Raw genomic sequence first — 22,419 nt, forward strand, 5'->3', positions numbered from 1 at the left:
ATTCCTTCAAAACTCGGCACGGTTAGTGCCTCAGCTGGAAATTATTTTCTGACCCCCTCGTACCTCTTCCTGCGACGCTCATGCTTTGTGTTCCCCGCACTTTTATCACACTCATCGTCACCCCGGGCTATTGTCAAAGATTTGCTGTGTCTGCATTCATCAATAAGCTAGGAGATCCTGGTGGGACAGTGCCTTTCATTTATTCAATCTTTCAAGGAACAATTAGCACAAGCAAGATGAATTTTGCATCCTTGGAATCTCTCACACAGCCTGGCACACAGGCAGGGCTGAATGAACATAGATACATTCGGGGCACACAAATTCGCGACCAATCCACCCAACAGGTTCCTGTTTTAACTGCATTCTCGTGCTCTACAGCCACCTTCTCCCTAACAAAATTACTTGCCATCCCTGTCCGCTGAAACAATTAAAACCGTTAAGCGTGCAAGTTGGTTGAAAAGAAAACTTGATCACAACCGATAACTCAAGATGTTACTAAATTCAAGCTCTTATATTTAGAAATGACATTTCCATTTAATCTGAGTGAATTTCTGACTCATATTCCCTCCTTGTTGAAAGGAATCTGACCCAAAAGAGGCAGGAAAGGGGAAAAAAAAATGAACAAAAACAGAGTTCCTAATTGCCACCATCATGTGCCGATGTAGAAATGGCAACTCAACAGCATAAATGTTTGGTCAAGTTTAAAAATACACAGAGTCAGACAGATGGTTACAATCATCTTTTGGCAACACCAGTCTTGATTTCATGTGAAAAAAAAACACCCTGACAAACCACACTGTATTCCGCTGTTCCTGGTATGAGACAAATGCCAAGCCTGCTGGCCATCCGGTCTTTGGGCCATCTATGAGAGGCGCGCTGTTACTTGACACTGGCTTTGGAAAGGGATGGAAAACAACCCCCAAAACTCTTCTCTGGGAAGACTGAACTCAAGGAAATGAATCTCAGCTTTAGACTTGCAGGCCTGCAACAGTGAACTCCACAGCCTGCCCTGCCCGGCGTGAACACCGCAGGCAGCCCAGGTGAACTCACTTGCAATCCACACGTCGTCTCCAGCTGGCTGCTGCCTGCCAACACCTTTCGCAGGCTTCGAAGTTAATTCAGGAACAACGTCAAACACATTTACAGATTCGGTCTGGAAGGCCACCTAACCAGAGGAGTGTATTTTTGAAACACCTAAAAATACATGAGCTGTGAAGCATCTTCTGTGCTTTACACCAGCAGTTATCTTTAGACACAGCCCCACTTCTTCAAATGGGCCCTTATGACTCTCAGCTCTGCCCCGTTTGTTCGGCAAGACCAACAAATGAACACATGAGGTGGGTGGAACAGAGCAGGGCTTCCTCTGGAGCCCCCCCCCCAGACCATAATTGCAGCCGAGCCCCAAGGCTCCCTGCGGCCTCACCCTGATGTGTTTCCAGCCATTCCTTAGAGGCTGGGACAGGAGGCTCGCCCATGCAACTGACCCACAGCAGGATGAACCTTATGACGGAGACAACGTGTTTCTCTTCCACTGGGCAGGAAACAAAACTGCCACACCACGGAGCCAGCTTGGCTGTTCCCCCACTGTGGACCTGGAGCTGACAGTCAATACAACAGAAACCTCAGCTGCTCTGGTCGACGTGGTGCATAGATGCTGGGTACAGAATCTGAAATGATCCGGGCTCCAGAGAATACAATGCAACAGGCACCCAGAAGCCAGCTCATCTCTCCCACTCTCCTCTCCTGCCGGAGCTGCCAGCACTGCGCTCAGGGCCATCAGGGCTTGACAAGGCTGGGCGTCATCACCGCCAGCCCTGCTACTTCACCTCCTCCGCCACACGTCTCATATCTAACTTCCTCTCGCTCACCGCCATCTCTACCCTGGTCCAAAACCCTTGTCTCTACACCTCTGAACTATTGCCACACTCTCTCAGCCAACCTACCCTCTATAGACTATACCACATCACTTCCCTATCAACCCTTCTACATTTTTTCTCAGGAAATTCTCTCTTCAAAAGCCTTTAACAAGGACAGTGTAGCCTCTTTACCACCAAGCCCAAACGCTGCTGCCTAGCTTTAAGTAAGGTAGGGTTTCTCGGCATGACTGACATCTTGGGCCAGATAACTCTTTGTGGTGGGGCCGTCCTGTGCACCTTGGGATGTTTAGCAGATGCCTGGCCTCTACCTACTAGGTGCCATCGGCATCTCTACTACGGCAACTGGAAATGCCTCCAGAGAGTGCCAAATATCCCCTGGGGGTCACATCACCTGGTTGAGAACCACTGCTTTTAAAGGTGTCCTGACTCCAGCCTACCTATCCCACTAATTATTTCATGTTCCCCCAACACACACCAGATTCCATCAGCAAAGGAACCTTCTCCCAGTTTAGTGAGGCCATCGCACCAAATGCACCCTCATCTCTCCACCTTCATGGATGGCGTCTCACCAGCCTTTCCTACTGATCAACTCTCATCCCTCCTTTGCAGTGTCATTATTGCCGCCCCCTCCACAGGGCTCTGCACGGCCAGCTCCGGCTTTCTCACCCACGTATTTGTTTCCTCTCCCCATCTCTTATCTCTCTGTACGACACATACCCCTCCTCTCCGAGCCTTTAGGGACTTACAGGTGTGGGTACTTGTCTCCACCAGGTCTCATCAATGGTGGGAAGAGACACAGGAGGGTGGGACTCACGGGACCCTCTCCAAGGTGCCAGGAAGCTCACAGATAAGAGGCTCAGGGTGGAAGTCTGGGCTGGGGTCCCAGGTCGGGAGCTGAAGTGTTGAGCAGGGTTCTCATCTGGGAAGTCGCCAGAGGATGAGAAAAGCTGACGAGGTGGAGTGTTAGACATGAGAGCCTGGCGTTCTAGGAAGGGAATCCAGTATTTAGGGCATGAGGCAGGGGCTCATGCAAGGCAAAGAGCAGAGCTGCTCTAACCCGGGTGTGAGAGCCAAACAGGACCAGCGGCAAGGCTGGAGTCATGGAGATCTACAGACACGGAGGTCTGCACAGCCTCTGCCTGGAAGGAGCAGCGCCAAGTCCCAGGCAGGAACTTTCCAAATAAAGACCTGGTGGTATTTGCTGACCTTTGTACCTCTCTCCCCATCTTTCTCATCTAAGTTCCCCAAGTGCTTTCACTTGCCGTTTTATTGTAAAACAGCCCTGTCAGATGGGGGTGGGGTGGGGTGGTTATGATATCTGACCTTTAAAAAACTTTTCTTTAATTGCCATAGAAAAATTAAATGCTTACTATAGAGCCCAAGAGGAGGTGAGAAGAGAAAAGTGGGCTCAACTTTGGTTTGTCTACTGAGTGCTTTACCCCTTCATAGCTCTCTACCCACATTTGAACGGAGGATGCTAAAGGCTAGAAGAAATATTTTACTGGGGTCCGGTAGTGTCCTCAGACAAGGGTGGCCCTCAAGGAGAAAAAGAGTTAATGGTCCTTCTCAGCACAAAACAACAGACTCCTCTACCTGGAGATGGGTCTGCTTACCAGCAACCCGTGCTGCTCGGACCAGAAAGCCAACAAATAATGCAAGATCCAGGGTGGCGGGGGAGAGACCAGGAGTCCCTTGTCAATAACAGGACTCAAAGGAGGGCGCCTATGGCAGGCAGAGTAACGCACCACTCTCCGCCCCACCAAGATGTCCACCTAATTCCCAGAACCTGAGACTACGTGATGTTGCAGGCAAAGGGACTCTGAAGATACGTTCAAGTTGTAAGCTCTGAGACTGGGGATTATCCAGGTGAACCCAATCTAATCGTACGAATCTTTAAAACCTGAGAACCTTTCTTGGCTGCAGTCAGAGATGAGGAGAAAGGAGGAAGAGATTTGAAGCATGAGGACTAGATCCAGGGTTGCTGCCTTTGAATGTGAAGGAAGGGGGCCTCTAGCAGCTCGCAATCAGCAGAAAGCCAACAAGAAAATGAGGACCTCAGTCCTACAACCACAAGGAGCTGAACTCTGCCAACACCAGGTAAGAGCAGGAAACAGACCCTCCCCTAGGGGCTCCAGAAAGGAACACCTGGATTTTAGTCTGGTGAGACCCCTTCAGACTGACCTACAGAACTGCAAGACAGTTATGGTAATTTGTTAAGCCAGCAAAAGAAAACTAATACAGCACCTCTGTTATAAGTCATTTTTTCCCTCTTTTAAAGATACGGACAAGCACCACTCAGAGCTGGGATAAGAGGTGAAAAGGCTGTGCTTTCCTCAAAGGTGGTAGTTTTGTCTCGTTGGGGCAGAGTCTGGTAGGTACCAGCACCCACTGCAAACAGCTTCAGCAATGAAAATCGAGGTGGCTGCTATATGGATAATAATACAATTATCTAGGTCCTGAAAGGAAGGCATATAAGGGTATAACGAACTGAACTTAGCTGTAAACTGAATGTACAAAAAAATCCTGTGTTTTTCCCTCAAAGGGGAGGGAAAAGGTCTTCATCCCAGGAAAAAAGACCAAGATCCTATTCACGTGGTTTACTGGGCAGTTTAAGCTGTCAGGTTTACGACATCATCATGGTGGGGCTGGGGAACAGACTTTTAAAGGGCTCTCTACCTTTTAAGCCTCTTCGGTAGTTTTTTTTCCCGCTAACTGACTTACTTTTTCTTGACTACTAAATGTGTAACAATAACTTGCATCTAAAGACAGAAGAATATGCGTTCTGAAATATTCACTTGTAAAGGACAGATACCAATAAAGAAAATTTAAATCTAGCTTCACCTTTATCATCAACTATGTTATTTCTACTAGGAGTGGCATTTGTTTTACAAACATTTATCGCACCACTGCCAGGTGCCTTGCACTGTCCTTGGCTCAAAAAAGACAAAACAGGTCCTTGACCAACCAAGCAAGGAAACTGCTGCGTAAACAAAGTTACAGGGCAGTGTCAAATACTTAATGCTAATAACGCAGGCACGGTACACGGATCTCTGGACACCGGTAGAGGTGGAAAGGAGGAGGCTTCTGAGATGCAGACAGAGGGGAGTAAATGCACGTGTGTTCTGTGAGCACGTGTGCAGAATGGAATACACAGCCATTTTTACGTAAACGTGTATGAATGCTACCTTTTCTGAAGAGCATATGGAAAATGCTGTAATATACGGACTTAACATAAGCGCAGCCAGTCAGAGGACTAGAACGCGACTGAATTTCTCTAGGCAGGGCTGTTTGAAGACATTTGGCAAACATTAGGTCACTCTGGCAAAAATGACACTTTTCCAATCTAAAAACAAGGCAAATAAACATCCTTTCTTTAAAGCTGAGGAAAATTTCACATTAAACCCACAAATATCAAATTCCTCCTCTTTCCCAATTCTCCTCTCCTGGTCTAAGGGAGGATAAATGAGAGGAACCCCGATACGGAGAGGGCCTTGAGCCTCAGCACCTGCTAGCTATTGCAAAGGGTGATATCGTTATTCATCATAATCACAGGCATACTGCCAAAATTAAACATTAACTCCTGAAGAACAAAAATTACTAAAACATCAAGGGTTTTTACAGTATAAAAATTTGGTGTTTTTTTAAAAAAAAACTGTATGAATTTGAACGTGACTTGAAAAATAAACACCTATAAGCAGTTGCCCAGGTTACTATAAAGACTAACAGGCAGATGGAAAAGAGAAAATCTGTTGGTCAATCATTCTTGACAGATAAAGTAATTTATGTATTTTAATGTCAAAAAGGGATTATCATAGAAGTGATTTTTAGGTATTACTTTTATAAGATAAGCACAGTCACATTTCATAACAATTAAGGGGAACATGTGCACGACTGCCTTTTATACAAGGACATGCCTCCAATCAAAATAGCAATCCCACAAATAAGACGGGTTCCCTTGAACCCAAATATCCCCCTAGATGGAACCTTCATACACTGGGTTTTTTTGGTTTTGTTTTATTTATTTATTTATTTTTGGCTGCAATGGGTCTTCATTGCTGCTAGCGGGCCCTCTCCAGCTGCGGTGAGCAGGGGCCACTCCTCACCGCTGTGCACGGGCTTCTCACTGCGGTGGCTTCTCTTGCTGCGGAGCACGGGCTCTAGGCACACGGGCCTCGGTAGTTGTGGCTCGCAGTCTCTATAGCGCAGGCTCTGCAGTCGTGGCACATGGGCCCAGCTGCTCTGCGGCATGTGGGATCCTCCCAGACCAGGGCTCGAACCCATGTCCCCTGCACTGGCAGGAAGATTCTTAACCACTGCGCCACCAGGGAAGCCCGGAACCTTCATACACTGTTGATGGGAATGTAAATTGGTGCAGCCACTGTGGAAAACAGTACGGTGGTTTCTCAAAAAAAAAAACAAACTAAAAGCAGAACTTCCACATGACCCAGCAATTCCATTCCTGGGTATATAATCCCCAAAAAACAAAAACACTAATTCAAAAAGATACATGCACCCCAATGTTCATAGCATTATTTACAACTGCCAAGATATGGAGGCAACCTAAGTGTCCATCAACAGATGAATGGATAAAGAGGATGTGGTACATACATACATACAATGGAATACTACTCAGCCATAAAATAGAATGAAATTTTACCATTTGCAGCAACATGGACGGACTTGGAAGGCATTATGCTAAGTGAAATAAGACAGAGAAAGACAAATACTGTGTGATATCACTTATATGTGGAATCTAAAAAATACGACAAACTAGTGAATATAACATACAAGAAGCAGACTCACAGATATAGAGCACTAGTGGTTACCAGTGAGGAGGGGGTAAGAGGCAATATAGGGGTGGGGGGAGTGGAAGGTACAAACTATTGGGTGTAAGGTAGGCTCAAGGATGTACTGTACAACACGGGGAACACAGCCAGTATTTTGTGATAACCGTAAATGGAAAGAAACCTTTAAAAACTGTATAAAAATAATAAATAAATATCCCCCAGATGGGCTCCAGAGCCAGAAAAAAAAAGTGAAAATCCATAAAGGGACAGAAATCAAGAAAATGAGAAAAAAAGCTTGAGCTCTGCTTGTTTGCAAAGCCACATTTTCCCCCAGCCCTTAATTGAGGAAGTCAAACCAGTCTGCGTGACGTCTTTATGAAACAGAACACTTACGGAGAGAATGCACTCACAAGAAGAAGGGGGTCACATTACCCTCTGACATAAAGTTATCTCCCTCATAAAATCAAGGCAATCAACATGAGAACATGATTTATGGATCCAGCCTCTAATTTGGCAAAACACCTGAAAACATAATTTTACTTAGATTAACTAGAGGTTCTCTAAAGAAAATACTTTCTGAAGACAAAAATAAACATTGACTCAAACTGGAGGGATCTGGGTAACTTCCCTGGTGGTCCAGTGGTTAAGACTCCACGCTTCCACTGCAGGGGGTGTGGGCTCGATCCCTGGTCGGGGAACTGGGGGAACTGAGATCCCACATGCCGCATTGCAGGACCAAAAAACAAAAAAAAAAACCGAACTGGAGGGATTTTTTAAGGACATGCAAGTGGAACTTACATAGATTTGGTTTCTCTTGTAGCGCTGGTACAGGTTATGCATGATGGCACCCCCGTGGAGCTCGGTCAAGGTGGCCATGTCATCCACGCCCTGCTCATCCATGGGGTCCATAGCCATCACCTTCTGGTGTGTAATTGTGCTCTGCTTGTATGTGAAGACCTGGTGGGGGGGAAGGAATTCAACGGTTTAGTTATCAGCGATGAACAGTTTCCACGACGTTTCGCCCAACTTACAATACGACCTCAGTACAGTACCAGCAAAAAGATCCAGAATCCACCAGCAAAAAACAGACTGCAGAGAACTCTTTCACTTCCTTTATGCCACCTACCTATCTTTAAAGGTAGCAGTTATTTTGAAAATTGACATTAGATGTTCCTAAAAGACGTGAATAGTTCAAGTACTAAACATCCTTCGGGAATCACAGAAATGATAAATTTTCAGTTCACTTTTGTACCACTGACATAAAGCAGTAACAGTTAAGAAGCTGGCTGACCACGCTTTCAGAAAGTAATTTGATTTCACTATATAATATATTCAAAGGACCATGTGCTATATTTCAAAGCTTCTTAATAAAGCCCTTCAATTTAAGTGTTACATAAATTCACCATATAGTCTGTACATGTGTTCGGACATTGAAACACATCTCCTCAGGAATGTCTGAAAAATATCCTTGGACGTGATCCCCTCTCAACTGAGATATACAGCATTCACGTGATCTTCAGGCAAAACAAATCCTCTCAAATGTAAAATACAATCGGTTTGCCTATTTAACAGCCTGTATTCCTTTAAATTCCAGACACCAGTGGTGAGTGTTGCATACGTGTCGTAGCGTGTACACAAGACAACTCTGATACTGTAGGACTGATCACAGAATGTGCACGTGTTTCTAAAATCTACACGGGGCTCTTTTATCACCACTGGTTGGGTCGAGGATTAATCACATCCAGTCAGCTCCATCCACTGACCAGTTTGACCAGTTTTACAAACTCCTGTACATAAAACAATCATTCAGTGATGGAGGCTACCTCCTATTTATTCATTGTATACTTTTACTATATTCATCCTTGAAATACAAACACCAAGATGTAAATAACACGAAAAATGCAGTCTCCATAAGCACACGTGCTCACGTGTCCACATACACACAACACAACTTTTTTGAATACCATCTGCAGGTCGGGGAGCTCTATTTTAAAATATCAACCAGTTGCCTTCATGGCAACAAACGGTATGTTACTGAAAAAGGGAATGACACGCTAAGAAAGGCAGAAGTACCAACCCAATGGTTTCCACAAGCCACAAAAAGTGGCATGTTTTATTTTTCCAGAGAAAAATGAAAACTTCAGCCGTGGCGTTTCTGCCACATGAACCACAAGAGTCAGTCAAAACCAGTCCTGAGAAACTGCTTGAGGCCAGGGCAGACCCCAGACATCTCTTCTGAGGCCCAGCCGCTTTCCCCAGCTGCCTCCAGGGCACAGACATCCGCCAGGAGATGTGTGGTTCCCGCCTCCCGGCAAGGGGGCCACTGTGCCACGTAAGCGCCCCACAGGGTAGGACAGGCCTGTGGCCACTGAGGGAGTGCGTGCAACGTGGGCTGTGCCACAGCCAGGATAACCAGGTATTAAAGAAAAATGTGCAGGAAATTCCAGAGTGTAGGAACACTTAGGACACCAGCCCTTCACTTTAACTCATCAACACCATGGAAGAAAATTAAAGAAACAGATTTAGGCTGAGAGTAGCCTGGAAACTGCCAGAAGTGAACGGCTGAAACTCTCTGCCCTTCCCCAGCTCGCTCTATGCCTATGGGGCCAATCCGGGCAGGTTTTCCAGAAACACCACAACTGAGCAGTGTACTTGGGTTTTTCCCCTACGGTGACCGTGAGGCTAGCCCGTGGCCAGCTGAGGGGTGCAGAGCAGTGTCGTGTCACCCTCTGCACTCAGCACCAGGGGGGACCTCCTCACCCTGCCGGCTCAGCACTCCTGCCAACACGAGGGCAAGGCAGTTCCACAAGTTCCCCAGGACAATTTTCTTGTAGGGAAGACGACAGGGCACCAGCACAACTACCTCCTGCTCAAGCCCCTGCAGACTCACTCCACATCAACAAGTCCTTCCCATCGTGAACGCTTTTCCTACTCACTGTCTCTGAGTATACTGAGAATTCCAGAATTGGAGGATAGAAATAATTTAGAATATTACAATTGTTGTTTGTATTTCTAGTGATTCTGCTTTTTGGAAATAACCATACACACCCTACAACTGCCACTAAAGATTTACATAATGACTAAATACTTATGTCATATGTAAACATTTCATTGTCTCTCTCTTTTTTTTTTTTTGCAGTACCCGGGCCTCTCACTGTTGTGGCCTCTCCCGCTGCAGAGCACAGGCTCCAGACGCGCAGGTTCAGCGGCCACGGCTCACGGGCCCAGCCGCTCCGCAGCATGTGGGATCTTCGCGGACCGGGGCACGAACCCGTGTCCCCTGCATCGGCAGGCGGACTCCCAACCGCTGCGCCACCAGGGAAGCCCTCATTGTCTTTTTTAACGCTCTGGGAACAGCAAGGCAATGCATGAGTCCAAGTAAGCAACTCAGAGCTGGGCACCTGGTCTCTGCAAAAATGGCTAAAACTGTAAATAGAGTCCCCACCTTTGTACATTTGACTTCCTCGTATGTTTCTAGGCACACACAGATGTGGGCACATGGCCATTCCAGGGATGGGAAAATCAAGAGAACTTGCACTATTCCTTCTGACCTCAGGGAGACAGAATCATGACGGAAGATAACAGTTACAAAAACAAGAGGCTGGGAACAGAAAAGATAGAACCATCATGCCAAGACAGAGGCCTGCAGCTGCTCGAAACTGATTATTTCAAAGAAAAATGGGATAGCAGAGAAAATGTATTTGTGAAGCAAAGGCAGGGAGAACCACGCATTCAGTGATGGGTTAGTATCTGTAAAGATTTCACAGTGGTGCCTGGCACATTGATAAGCGTCCAGTAAATTAACGAAGAAAATCCATACATTCAAGCAACTATTTACTGGTATGTTCGAAGCATCGGGAATACAGCTTACATTCCAGTAAAGGGAAGGAAAAATCAGAAATGGACAATATATAGCATCATGCAGATGGTGATGAATAGCTACGAAGACATATATGAGTGGAAGGTGATTAAGCACCCAGAGGGGTTACTTTATGTTAAGTGTTTGAGGACACCTCACTGATCACGTAACATCAAAGTAGGAACACTAAGGAAGTAAGGAATGGAGACAGCCCCCTGCATTCACTGTGTTAAAGCATATTGGTTGAATAAACACCTAATTTGGAAATATTTCAAAGGATTAATAAGACTCACAATCTTATTCAAGAATTTTTCAGGAGAGCCCCCCGAACTACCAACAGTCACTCCTAGGCAATGACGAACAGCGTACTAGCTGCACAAGAGAATTCCCAAACAGCGAAAAAGAAACTTCTAGGTTTAAAGAATGGAATTCTTTTTACAGGAAATTTTTGGAAACAAACAACAGCCAAAAACAGTAACAAAATGAATTCCTCAAAGCCCACCTCAAAATAAACTGAGTGACTTTGACGGGACATATACTAGAAGAACGGTGGTACGGTTAAGCAAAGGAGCAAAATATAGGCGATTAATAGACAGGAAATCAGTTTAGAAAAAAATGGGGCCTCAGAACAAATAGCTCCTGTTATAGAAGTACAAGCCACTGGTCACAAGACAGACTGGATTAAGTCTGGCAGCAGAACAAGGGCCACCAATCAACACGACTGGAAAAACAACTGAGAGAAGGTCTGCCCAATGCTGGGTCCACTTCTGTATGAAAAAATGAAAAGGCATGAAGTCAATTAATTAGATTAAAAAAACAGCTGAGCCATTATCAATCTCCTTTTATTTTTTTTTGCGGTACGCGGGCCTCTCACTGTCGTGGCCTCTCCCGTTGCGGAGCACAGTCTCCAGACGCGCAGGCTCAGCGGCCATGGCTCACGGGCCCAGCCGCTCCACGGCATGTGGGATCTTCCCGGACCAGGGCGCGAACCCATGTCCCCTGCATCGCCAGGCGGACTCTCAACCGCTGCGCCACCAGGGAAGCCCTTCCCTTTTATTCTAATCTTAGGATAGTACAAATATGGCAGGAAACCCCTATCACGCTCACATGAGAGTTTTTATTGTCTATAGTGATACACACAGATTTCCCATATTACAATTCGTTAGGAACCCCCAGTCATAAAAATGTAACTTTTCTGATTAAAGAGAACGAAAAAAAAAACACCAAAAACCCTCATCATGTCCTCTCCTGATGGACGGATGGGATAGAGGGTGTTCTCAATCTGGGCAACTTCATCTCCCGCGAGCCTGGCATTTCTTCTAGAGCAGTTCTCAACTTTGCCCCCCAGGGCACAGTTGGCAAGTTTTGTAAACATTTTTGGTTGTCACAACTGTGGGAGAGGGGAAAGGATGCTGGCATCCAGTCAGTAAAAGCCAGGAATGCTGCTATAAACATCAAAGAATTATCCAGCCCAAATGTCAGGAAGCCAAGGTGGAGATACCCCAGTCTAGGAATGCCCTGGTATGCCATCCAACCAGATGTCTAGGTACATACCAGGAAAAATTGATGAGTCAGCCAGTGCCATAAGCAAAACCTTTCATAAAATAAAGATGAATCTTTTGGAAACAATTTTAAAAATAAAAACATTATTAATAGAGGTAAATCAAAGGTCAGCACGACAATATTATATAATTTAGTTTTTGATTCGTATTTGACCCAAGTTAGGAAGGGTGATGGTGATAAAGATGATGATGGTTACTAGACAATGGGGTTTGCTTATATTTTTTATTATTTTCTTCTCTCTTAAATTTTTATTGGAGTATAGTTGATTTACAATGCTATATTAGTTTCAGGTGTATAGCAAAGTAAATCTGTTATCCACTCTTTTTTAGATTCTTTTCCCATATAGGCCATTACAGAGTATTGAGTAGTGTTCCCTGTGCTATACAGTAGGTTCTTATCAGTTATTTATTCTATATATAGTAGTGTGTATATGTCAATCCCGATCCTCCAATTTACCCCTCCCCCCCTTACCCTCTGGTAACCGTACGTTTATTTTCTACATCTGCAACTCTATTTCTGTTTTATAGAGTTACAGATGTCATTATTTTCTAATTGTACTACATTATAGTCAGACAATATGGTCCACACTATTTCCACCTCTGTCTCCCTGACCCAGGGTTCTTGTACCTGCTGTTCTGGGCCACTAACATCCCATTACTCTCCTCCTGGACGTCTCCACCCAAACGTTACCCTCTCAGAAGGCACCAGGGGTCTGGTCTGAAGGACACCCTGCCACCTTCCTCCTTATTCTATCACGTGTGCTGTCTTCATAGCTCCTATGCCAGTTTGTAGTCACTCATCTAACCTATTATCTTCCTCGTTTCAAAACCATCTCCCCTCCCAACTCTGAGACCTCTGGTCAGTATCTTTCAACTCTTTGGACCACAACCTACCGAGGAAAATTTGTTTTACACCGTAAACTACCATACGCAGAGTTTCATACGAGTTTCGTAAGACACCACAATGTTTGGTGCATCCCAATATTTTCTATTTCTTTTAAATGTCAGTTGTGGCCCTCTGAACTGACTTCACACCTCACTATCGTGAAAACTCAGTTTGAAAACTCTACAAAGGCAGGAAGCAGGCCTATCTTGTTCCTCAGTGCCCAGCCTCGGTCCACGATACAGACTCAGTAAATACTGAATGAAAGATCCTGGCCTTCAAAATGGGTATACACACAAGGAGAAGCAGAGTCGGGTAATGACCAAAACATGGCCTTGGAGTCAGACCTGGCTGGACTCCGTTCTCCTAGATCTATGCTTTTATAGCTCAGTCAAGCTCATGGGCTTGACTTCCCTGGCCCATGATTTTCCCCACTAATAAAGAAAAATGATGATAATAATCCTTACTCACAGAATTACTGTGAAAGCTACAGAACATAATGTAAGTAAAAGTCACAGCAATTGGCACCAACAAGGGCTTAGTAAAAGGGAGCAATTCCTGTAAGGGGGTCATGGTGTAAGGAACGACGCAGAACATTCTCTAAGCAAAGAATCCAGAGTCTTAGAGACAGAGGGACCCCTGCTCTTCAAACAAGGGCCTGAACACCAGCTGTGAGGGGCAGGAGAGGGCGGGCAGGGGGAGCGGCTCATTCAGTTCTACGTTCTTTACGAAGATCAGCACGGTATCTGCTGAAAACTGTTTGACACGATGCTTTCTTCTTCCATTTTAATCCCTTTGCACAAACCTAGCTGGTCTTGTTTAGATTTTCTCCGGAACTCCACATTGTTTCAGGGCGGAGGACTCTCTTAGTTTTCTTTCCATCTTTCTTTCGTTTACTGGCTCATAAATTAAAGCGTGATCGACGAGAAGGGTTAAGACCTTTGCCTCCTGACGTGTGGCCAAAGTGAGCGATCGTGTAAACCAAAAACAAGCTTCCTCATGTCAAGCTTCACGGACTCCAACCCTCATTGGCTATACTCTTAGGACAGGCTGCAGAAGGAAGCCACCTACTTCACTGAAACTCTGCCTTGGCCTGTTTTGCTGCTGCCCCAGCAGACTGGAGAAAGTATCTGGAACACAAAAATGTGAAGTCCACTAGAAATTTCCATTAGAATCTAATCAAAGGCAAAATGCTACACGTGTACTCTCCTAGTGTGTGTGTGGGGGGAAATGGCACCAGTGCTTTGCTTTCAGCTCAAATTTGTCATCTTAATTACATGGCACAGGGGGGTAAAATGATCATTATATAAATAAAGGTTCTGTGACGTTAACCTCCCCCTTGAGTTTGTGAGATAACTGACTTCTAATTATAGATAAAACAAAGATTATTTTCTTTTTCAGAGACTCAAACGGGTTGTGAGATTAAGTCATTTAAATTGTCAGTGGGTTTTCAATGCCCAGTATGGCATGACATTCGGGTATAACACCAAAATAGCAAAGAGGGGTGGACAGAGGGCACTGGTACTCATTGAGCACTGGCTGCATGCGTCAGGTACATTTGATCCTCAGCAGGGGAGGAAACGCCCTTGCTCATTTCTTAAAGAATCAATTCAAGAAGATTCAGAGAAGTTAGGAAACCTACCCCATAGCACACAGCACAGCTAGCATTCAGTTCCTTGGGATCATGGAAAAGGTGCATCCCACTTTAGGGGGACGCTAGGTCAGAGGCAGCCTTTTGAATGCCAGCTCTGCCACTAACTGGTTGGCAATCCCTGGCACGTGCAATGGAGTCAATGGTTAAGGACCCTGGCCCTTTGAAGGAGAGCAGGAGTGGAGAGGGGGAGGGGGAAGCACACTGTGTACCGCCCTCCCAGCGTGCTGGGTTTAATCCCTCACTTATTCTGTGATTTTTCATTGATTTACTCTGTCCAGCTCCCTCGGTTATTCGTGCCAGGCTGTGAGCTGGAGCCCAGGAATACAATGATGAGTCAAATGGCCTCCTTCAAACAGCTTACTGACCAACGAGGGATCAGAAAAATCAACAGACGATCCTAACCACACGGCGGGGTCTGTCACAGAGGAGAGTCCCAGGGTCGGATGGGAACTGGCCACGTGGGACAGACCACAGCCAGGCAAGAGCGGATACAAAGCTGAGACACAGCACAGGGCATCCGCGTAGCAGAGGGCGGCTGAGGCGGGGGCTCTGTGCGCGGCAGTGGCACTTGGCCTCGGACCTAAGGGACCGAGGGCTACGTAAGCAGCTAAGGGGGGCAGACCCTTGTACCTATGCATCATCACGGACAAGTCAGTACCAAATGCGACACTGAGACTGCTGTTCGAGAGACGAAGATTAAAGAACAATCTCACTACAAAATGCAACTCAAGGAGGCCAACTTTCTAGCAACGCCACTTGAAAGCAGTGTCTGAATCACCACTGGGAGCGATCGCTCCACACACTGCCGTCCCCCAAATGGAGGGTGTCTTCCTGCTTTCACGTGCACAAATACCACCGCCAAAAGCATCAGCGCTGATACGTCCAACCCAACAAAGTCAGGAGGCTCCGGCTAACAGTCACTAACGGTCAGTCTTAAGCACTGAGCCTGAACTCCCCGAGGACACTGCAGAGCATGCAGGCAGACGGAGAGGATTAAGGGTCCAAGAAGCCTAAGACACCCCGGAAGCTAACCTGTGGACGGCGCATCTGCCCATGGACCCGCAGGGCCTTACTACACCACCAGCAGTGCGAAAAGCGGCCCGCTCACTTGTACCAGCCCCGAAGGAAGGCCCAGACGATACACTGGCCCTGACCCCTCCTTGGCGAACCGCAAAGAAAAAGGTTAACGGTCATAGTGAGCTGGCATGGTTGGAAGGAATGACTAGTACACAAACACGCACACACAAAAGAACATCCTAGAGTATCTGCATATTAGGGAAAGTAAGATCTCAAATTGGCACGTATACACATTAGGAATTGTGATTTTATAGAAGAATCATGTACAGATTTATTTCATTTATTTATTGGCTACACCATGCAGCATGTGGGATCTTAGTGCCCCGACCAGGGCTCGAACCCATGCCCCCTGCACTGACAGTGCAGAGTCTTAACCACTGGGCCGCCAGGGAAGTCCCTGTACAGATTTCTTTTAAATGCTAAACTCTATTACTTTTTTTTTTCCGTAACAGAAAAGTTTAGGAAAATCTTCTGTGCAAAGTGAAATCACGCTTGTTCCAGCTGTGCTAGGTTATGTCTTCTAAAGCTCTCTCGTTGTTGCCACCACCAGGCGGGCCCAACCTACCCTGAAAAGGACGGTCTTCACGTTCCTCAAGCTAGCCTTTCCACGCTGAATTCAGTGTTAAGAAAAAGATAACTATTTTCTAATGTGTTTTCATGATAGAGGTATACTAAGGTAAATTTATGATGAAATTATACTGTTCACACGTACGGTATAATCCTAGGTTTATTTTTTTAAACACACACGAGGGCAAGCACAGAGGCATACACATACCCACACACACACACCAGCAACTGGACTCTTGGCATTTGTTCTGAATAAATGAAAGCTTACGTCGGCACAAAAAATTTACACGTGAATGTTCAGGGCAGCTTTATCTGTAACAGGCAAAAGCTGAAAAAGCCAATCCCAGGTTGGCATTCTTGAAATGAGCCGATTAGAGCAAATGAAGGCCAGACTGGTGCGGCTGGAGGCTAAGACGGGTGGGTGGGGCGTGGGGTAGCCTGCTGGATCCAAAGGCTCTGTACCTCAACTATCTGATACCCTGGTTGCGATACTGTGGTCCAGGTTTCCAACATGTTATCATCGAGGGAAACCAGGTAAAAGGGTAACATGGGATCTGTCTGAACTAGTGCTTACAAATGCACGTGGATCTACAGTGGTCTCAAAACAAAAAGCTTAATTAAAAAAAAAAGTTTTAAAATACATGCAAAAAGCCTAGAAGAAAATATATCAGAACTCCAATAATGGGTCACAAGCTTGTAGGTGTTTTTTTGTACTTTTCTATGACTTTCCCTGTTTTCTAAAGTTTTTAAACATTTCTAGGCTTAAAGAGAAATCAGTCCCATCAAAATCATTATCAATGAGCATATCTGGACACATATAATTAATTCGATGAATCTTTTAAAAATGAATATTGTAGAACTGCTTTCAAAACAACAACAAAAACCAAAATGAAATCATCAACCTCCCCCAAGGGTCACCAGCTATTAGAAAGGGCTTTCCTAACCCACCTATTTTACACATAGTCAGTTTCAGCCCAGAGAAACTCTACAAAGCAAGAAGCAGGGAAGGGAGGAAAGCCCAGGAACCCCAATTCTTGAGACAAATGGTTGACCAGCTCTCGCTTCTGAAGTTCCTTTACTTCTGTCCTAATGTCCTAGTCCTTGTTCTAATTCAAGAGCCCCTTTCTGATCCCTTTTCCCCAGTTACAAGTCCAGACCCCTAACTTGAACTCTGGTATAGAATCTCCATTCCTGTAACTCCAAACCACCCTGATGTGTCAAAAGCACCTCAAAAAAACCCCAAAACATAAACAGACCTCCTCCACGTCAGGAATGACACTCTCATTGCCGGCCTCCCAAGCGAGAAACCGAAGTCCACCTAAAATCCCTCCCCTTCGCTGGCCACCATGCCTACCTTCCAAGTCCTGGCAATTGACTGAGACCACCTGGATTCCATCGTCTCTCCACTCCCTCCTCCTGCCTCAGCTCTCACCACTCACGTTCCACCTGGACCCCAGTAACTGCTTCCTAACTAGTTTCTCTGCCTCCAGACTCCCGTGGTTTGAATCCAGCGGTTCTCAATTTGGAGGCTAAGAAAAGTTTTGAGTTTTAACTTTAATGATTAAAAAAATGTTTTTACTACTTTTAATGACAATTTTTCCAGGCACTGATAACTCAGAATGGAAAGAAACTTCCAGAGATGAAACTTTGGTTTCTTTGGCCGGTGTTTCCCAAACTGGGGGATCGACTAGGACCTTGAAGGGAACGCCACTCAGGTCTGAACAGCATAGACGTGGATGGATTTGAGCCCTACTCTGCTGTCGATTGGCCGAGCAATCTCAACTTGCTCCGGTGACTCTGCTTTCTCACCCTCAGCTGTACCAGCTACAAAACGAGGATAATAATAATACCTACATCTCATAGAGTGTTCGGGAGAAAAAGGAGTCAGACAATGCCCATAAAGGATATGGGCATTGGATATTTCCGCTGTTAGGTACTGTTACCAGTGATGTAATCTGATCGCACCCTGATTGAAACTCTCTCACGGTTTGTCCCCAGTCACTTCCAGGATAAGCAAGAATCTTAATGTGGTTTCCCTACAATGCCTTTCCTGAGGGGCTCCTGCTGCTTCTCCAGCCGCATCAGTCTCTGGCCCCCTTTCCCTGCTTTCCACACCGCGGACAATTCTCTTGGGGTCTGTCCTGCATTCCTCCAGGTCACCCCTCCTCCCAACCTCAGCCACCGTGCCCCACCTGACTGCAGTGTCCTTCTCTTCCACAGCACCTTGGACAGAACCCTCTCCTGTCACCACTTTATGCTGTAATCTCCCCTCTCCTACCTCTGCCTAGGAACCGGGCATAGCCAAACTTTCAGCTCCTGGGTGGAAGTGACTGATTTCCTGGGCTAACATGCTGAGGATCTGGGGCTGCAGATGGGCCAGTGAAGGAGGGCAAATCGTGATGTGTACAGCAGCTGGGAGTGAGCTGCCATCCTTGTACTGGACCTGGACTGGGCCTCATGAAAACCTCTGGGTCCTCACTGCCTAGTCAAACATCTGGCACCAGTGGCTACTTACTAACTGTCCATTAAAGGGATGAGTACCAGCTGCCCTTCTAGGATGCTGAGGTCATATACTGAGCACCTTGCGTCTGTCACCTAAAACCTAACTCCAAATGCTGAGTTGTAAGTGAACGTTTTTCACTTATTGGCTGTCTTGAAACTGCCTTTAAACTAAATAATATGACAGTAATTCCTTGGCTGCTCTTAAGTGAAATGAAAAAAGCCTATTTGAGCCAAATACCCATACATCTTGGAGTTTCAAAACACAGTCAGCATCAATTTTACGAATCCTGTCTTTAAGCATTCTGTTTTTTTGTGTGCCGCTCATTTCCTAGTGTCAAGTAAGAATTAAGAGATACCATGCAAAGGATTTGTTAATCCAGTGAACAAAAATAGAATCGGAATGACTCCAGGTTCTAGACTGAAACCAGAAGTCATTTTTGGCTGCTGGTTTGGTAAAATATCTACGAAGCGGCGAGAGGTCAGCTTGGCTCAAACTGATGGTACAAAACTAGGAGAAAACACACCATCCAGGAGATAACAGGAAAGGCCAGAAACAAAGCACAACAGCTTAGAACATGGAATAGTGAACTCCCACGCTTTCCCTCTGTGCCAAACCCCACCACCACCAAGGAAATCTCTAGAAATGTCAGCAAAATGCTACTTGAATTACTGAAAGGATTACAAAGAGGCAGAGGCCAGAAAAAGACTGAATAAAATATAGGTCACTAAGATGGCAAGGATCTCTTTTAAAAAGTGTAATTAATAAGAAAAATTAATACTAGGTACTGAGGTGTTTTTCCATGTACTAAAATACATGAACAAAATAAGGGGCTAAAAAGAATAGTGCTTGTTTGTCTTCCTCTGAAAAGTATCAACAAGGCATTCTTGTTTCTCTGTAAATGTCTGTGAATGCAAAAAGGTATAAAAGCCCTGCACATCTTCTGCTAGAAATGTGGTCTGAATATCTAAAAAGCCGGAGCACCTGAGGCTTACAGAAAATGATGGGAATCTGGTTGAAATCTTAATCTGAAGAGCAAAGGTTATGCGGGAGAAACATAGCCATGTTTCTGTCAATATCATCACTCTCTGTATAGCTTCCCATCCGCCACTGAGCTCTCCCAAAAAGAGTTTGGACACCCTTCCTTTCTGGCAATATCCTTACAAAACCTTGGCAGTATCCTTATAAAAGCTAGTATCTCTTCAAGTTTCAATTTTAGAACGTTACAGATTCAAAACACAGTACAAAGACAAAGGGGCCCCCACCCCGTCTCACTCACTCCCAAATGGTCCATATTCCCATCAGCGAGCAGCTCCTTCTCACAGATGCAGAGACCCCAACACTGCAAGCTTGACCCCCACTCCCCCTTTCACTACAACACGCCTACGATACTCAGGCTTCACCCATCCATGCCAATCCACCTTCATCTACTTTCCAGGGGCTAAGATAGTGGAGAAGAGCAGATGGAAACCGATAAGAACATGATGACGAAAATTCACCAAGTGACAGCCTCTCACCTCATGGACATCTGAGAACTGAGAAGGTGCATCAAACTCAGAGCAGCCAATTCCCTCAAAGGCCCCAAGATTTGCCCTAGAAATGACTTGATAGCTGTATATGCTCCTGTTCAAAGTGTGTGAGATAACACACTGCTGGAGGGAGTGTAAAGTGGCACAGCTGCTTCGGAGTTGTCCAATAGGGCAGACAAAGTTACCACCTGTCCCACCAATTCCACACCTAGGTAGAGGCCCAAGAGAAATGAAAACAAATGTCCACGGAAAAAAGTTATACGCAAATGTTCCTAGCAGCATTACTTCTATACGCCAAAAAGTGAAAACAATCCAATGTCTTATCAACAGATGGGTGGGTAAACACCATGTGGTATACCTATACAATGGAATACTATTCAGCAAGAAAAAGGGATGAAGTACTGATAAATGCAAACACGGGTGAACCTTGAAAGCATTTTGCCAAGTGAAAGAGGTCAGACCCAAAAGGCCACACGTTATATGATCCCATTTATAGCAAATGTCCAGAATAAGCAAATCCCGAGACAGGAAGTAGAGTAGTGGTTGCCAGGCACTGGGGAGGATGGGAGGGGAAATGGGGAGTGACCGCTCATGGGTCTGAGGTTTCCTTCTGGGTGGTAAAAATGTTCTAAAACTGATTGTGGTGATGACTGTACAACCCTGGGAATCTACTTAAAACCAGTGAACTGTACGCTTTAAATGGGTATCATCTACGGGAGGTGAATCATACCTCAAATTGTTGTTTTTTAAAAAAAAAATACTTGACAAACTGGAGAACAGTTATAAAACAGAACTCCACGCACTGGAGTGAAGGTTCTGAGCCCCATGTCAGGCTTCCCAACCTGGGGATCTGGCAACAGGAAGAGAAATTCCTAGAGAATCAGACTTTGAAGGCTACCGGGATTTGATTACAGGACTTCAACAGGACTGGGGGAAACACAGACTCCACTCTTGGAGGGCACACACAAAGTAGTTTGCACATTGGGACCCAGGGGAAGGAGCAGTGATCCCACAGGAGACTGAGCCAGACCTACCTGCTAGTGTTGGTGGGTCTCCTGCAGAGGTGGGGGGTGGCTGTGTCTCACCGTGGGGACAAGGACACTGGCAGCTGAAGTTCTGGGGAGTACTCCTTGGCATGAGCCCTCCCAGAGTCTGCCATTAGCCCCACCAAAGAGCCCAGGTAGCTTCCAGTGCTGGGTCACATCAGGCCAACCAACCAACAGGGAGGGAACCCAGCCGCACCCATCAGCAGACAAGCGGATTAAAGTTTTACTGAGCTCTGCCCACCAGAGCAACAGCCAGCTCTACCCACCACCAGTCTCTCCAAACAGGAAACCTGCACAAGCCTCTTAGATAGCCTAATCCACCAGAGGGCAGACAGCAGAAGCAAGAAGAACTACAATCTTGTAGCCTGTGGAACAAAAACCACATTCACAGAAAGACAGACAAGATGAAAAGGCAGAGGGCTATGTAGCAGATGAAGGAACAAGATAAAACCCCAGAAAAACAACTAAATGGAGATATGCAACCTTCCAGAAAAAGAATTCAGAATAATGAGAGTGAAGATGATCCAGGACATCAGAAAAAGAATGGAGGCAAAGACTGAGAAGATGCAAGAAATGTTTAACAAAGACCTAGAAGAACTGAAGAACAGAGATGAACAATACAATAACTGAAATGAAAACTACACTAGAAGGAATCAATAGCAGAATAACTGAGGCAGAAGAACGGATAAGTGACCTGGAAGAAAGAATGGTGGAATTCACTGCTATGGAACAGAAAAAGAAAAAAGAATGAAAAGAAATGAAGACAGCCTAAGAGTCCACCGGGACAACATTAAACGCAACAACATTCATATTATAGGGGTGCCAGGAGAAGAGAGAGAGAAAAGACCAGAGAAAATATTTGAAGAGATTATAGTTGAAAACTTCCCTAATATGAGAAAGGAAATAGCCACCCAAGTCCATGAAGCGCACAGAGTCCCAGGCAGGATAAACCAAAGGAGAAACACACTGAGACACATAGTAATCAAGTTGGCAAAAATTAAAGACAAAGGAAAATTACTGAAAGCAGCAAGGGAAAAACAACAAAAACCACACAAGGGAACTCCCATAAGGTAAACAG

At 45.5% G+C, this 22,419-nt stretch overlaps 1 protein-coding gene across 1 annotated transcript in view; it reads right to left on the minus strand.

Moving 5' to 3' along the window:
- The window catches only part of MYO10 (myosin X), a 215,886-nt gene that overhangs the window by 111,571 nt on the left and 81,896 nt on the right, over positions 1-22,419 (minus strand). Inside the window, exon 3 of the mRNA XM_065874870.1 lies at positions 7,463-7,621. Coding sequence (XP_065730942.1) covers positions 7,463-7,621 — 159 coding nt within the window. The remainder of the gene's footprint in view (positions 1-7,462; positions 7,622-22,419) is intronic.

The sequence above is a fragment of the Phocoena phocoena genome, chromosome 3 (assembly GCF_963924675.1).
Source record: "Phocoena phocoena chromosome 3, mPhoPho1.1, whole genome shotgun sequence".
NCBI lineage: Eukaryota > Metazoa > Chordata > Mammalia > Artiodactyla > Phocoenidae > Phocoena > Phocoena phocoena.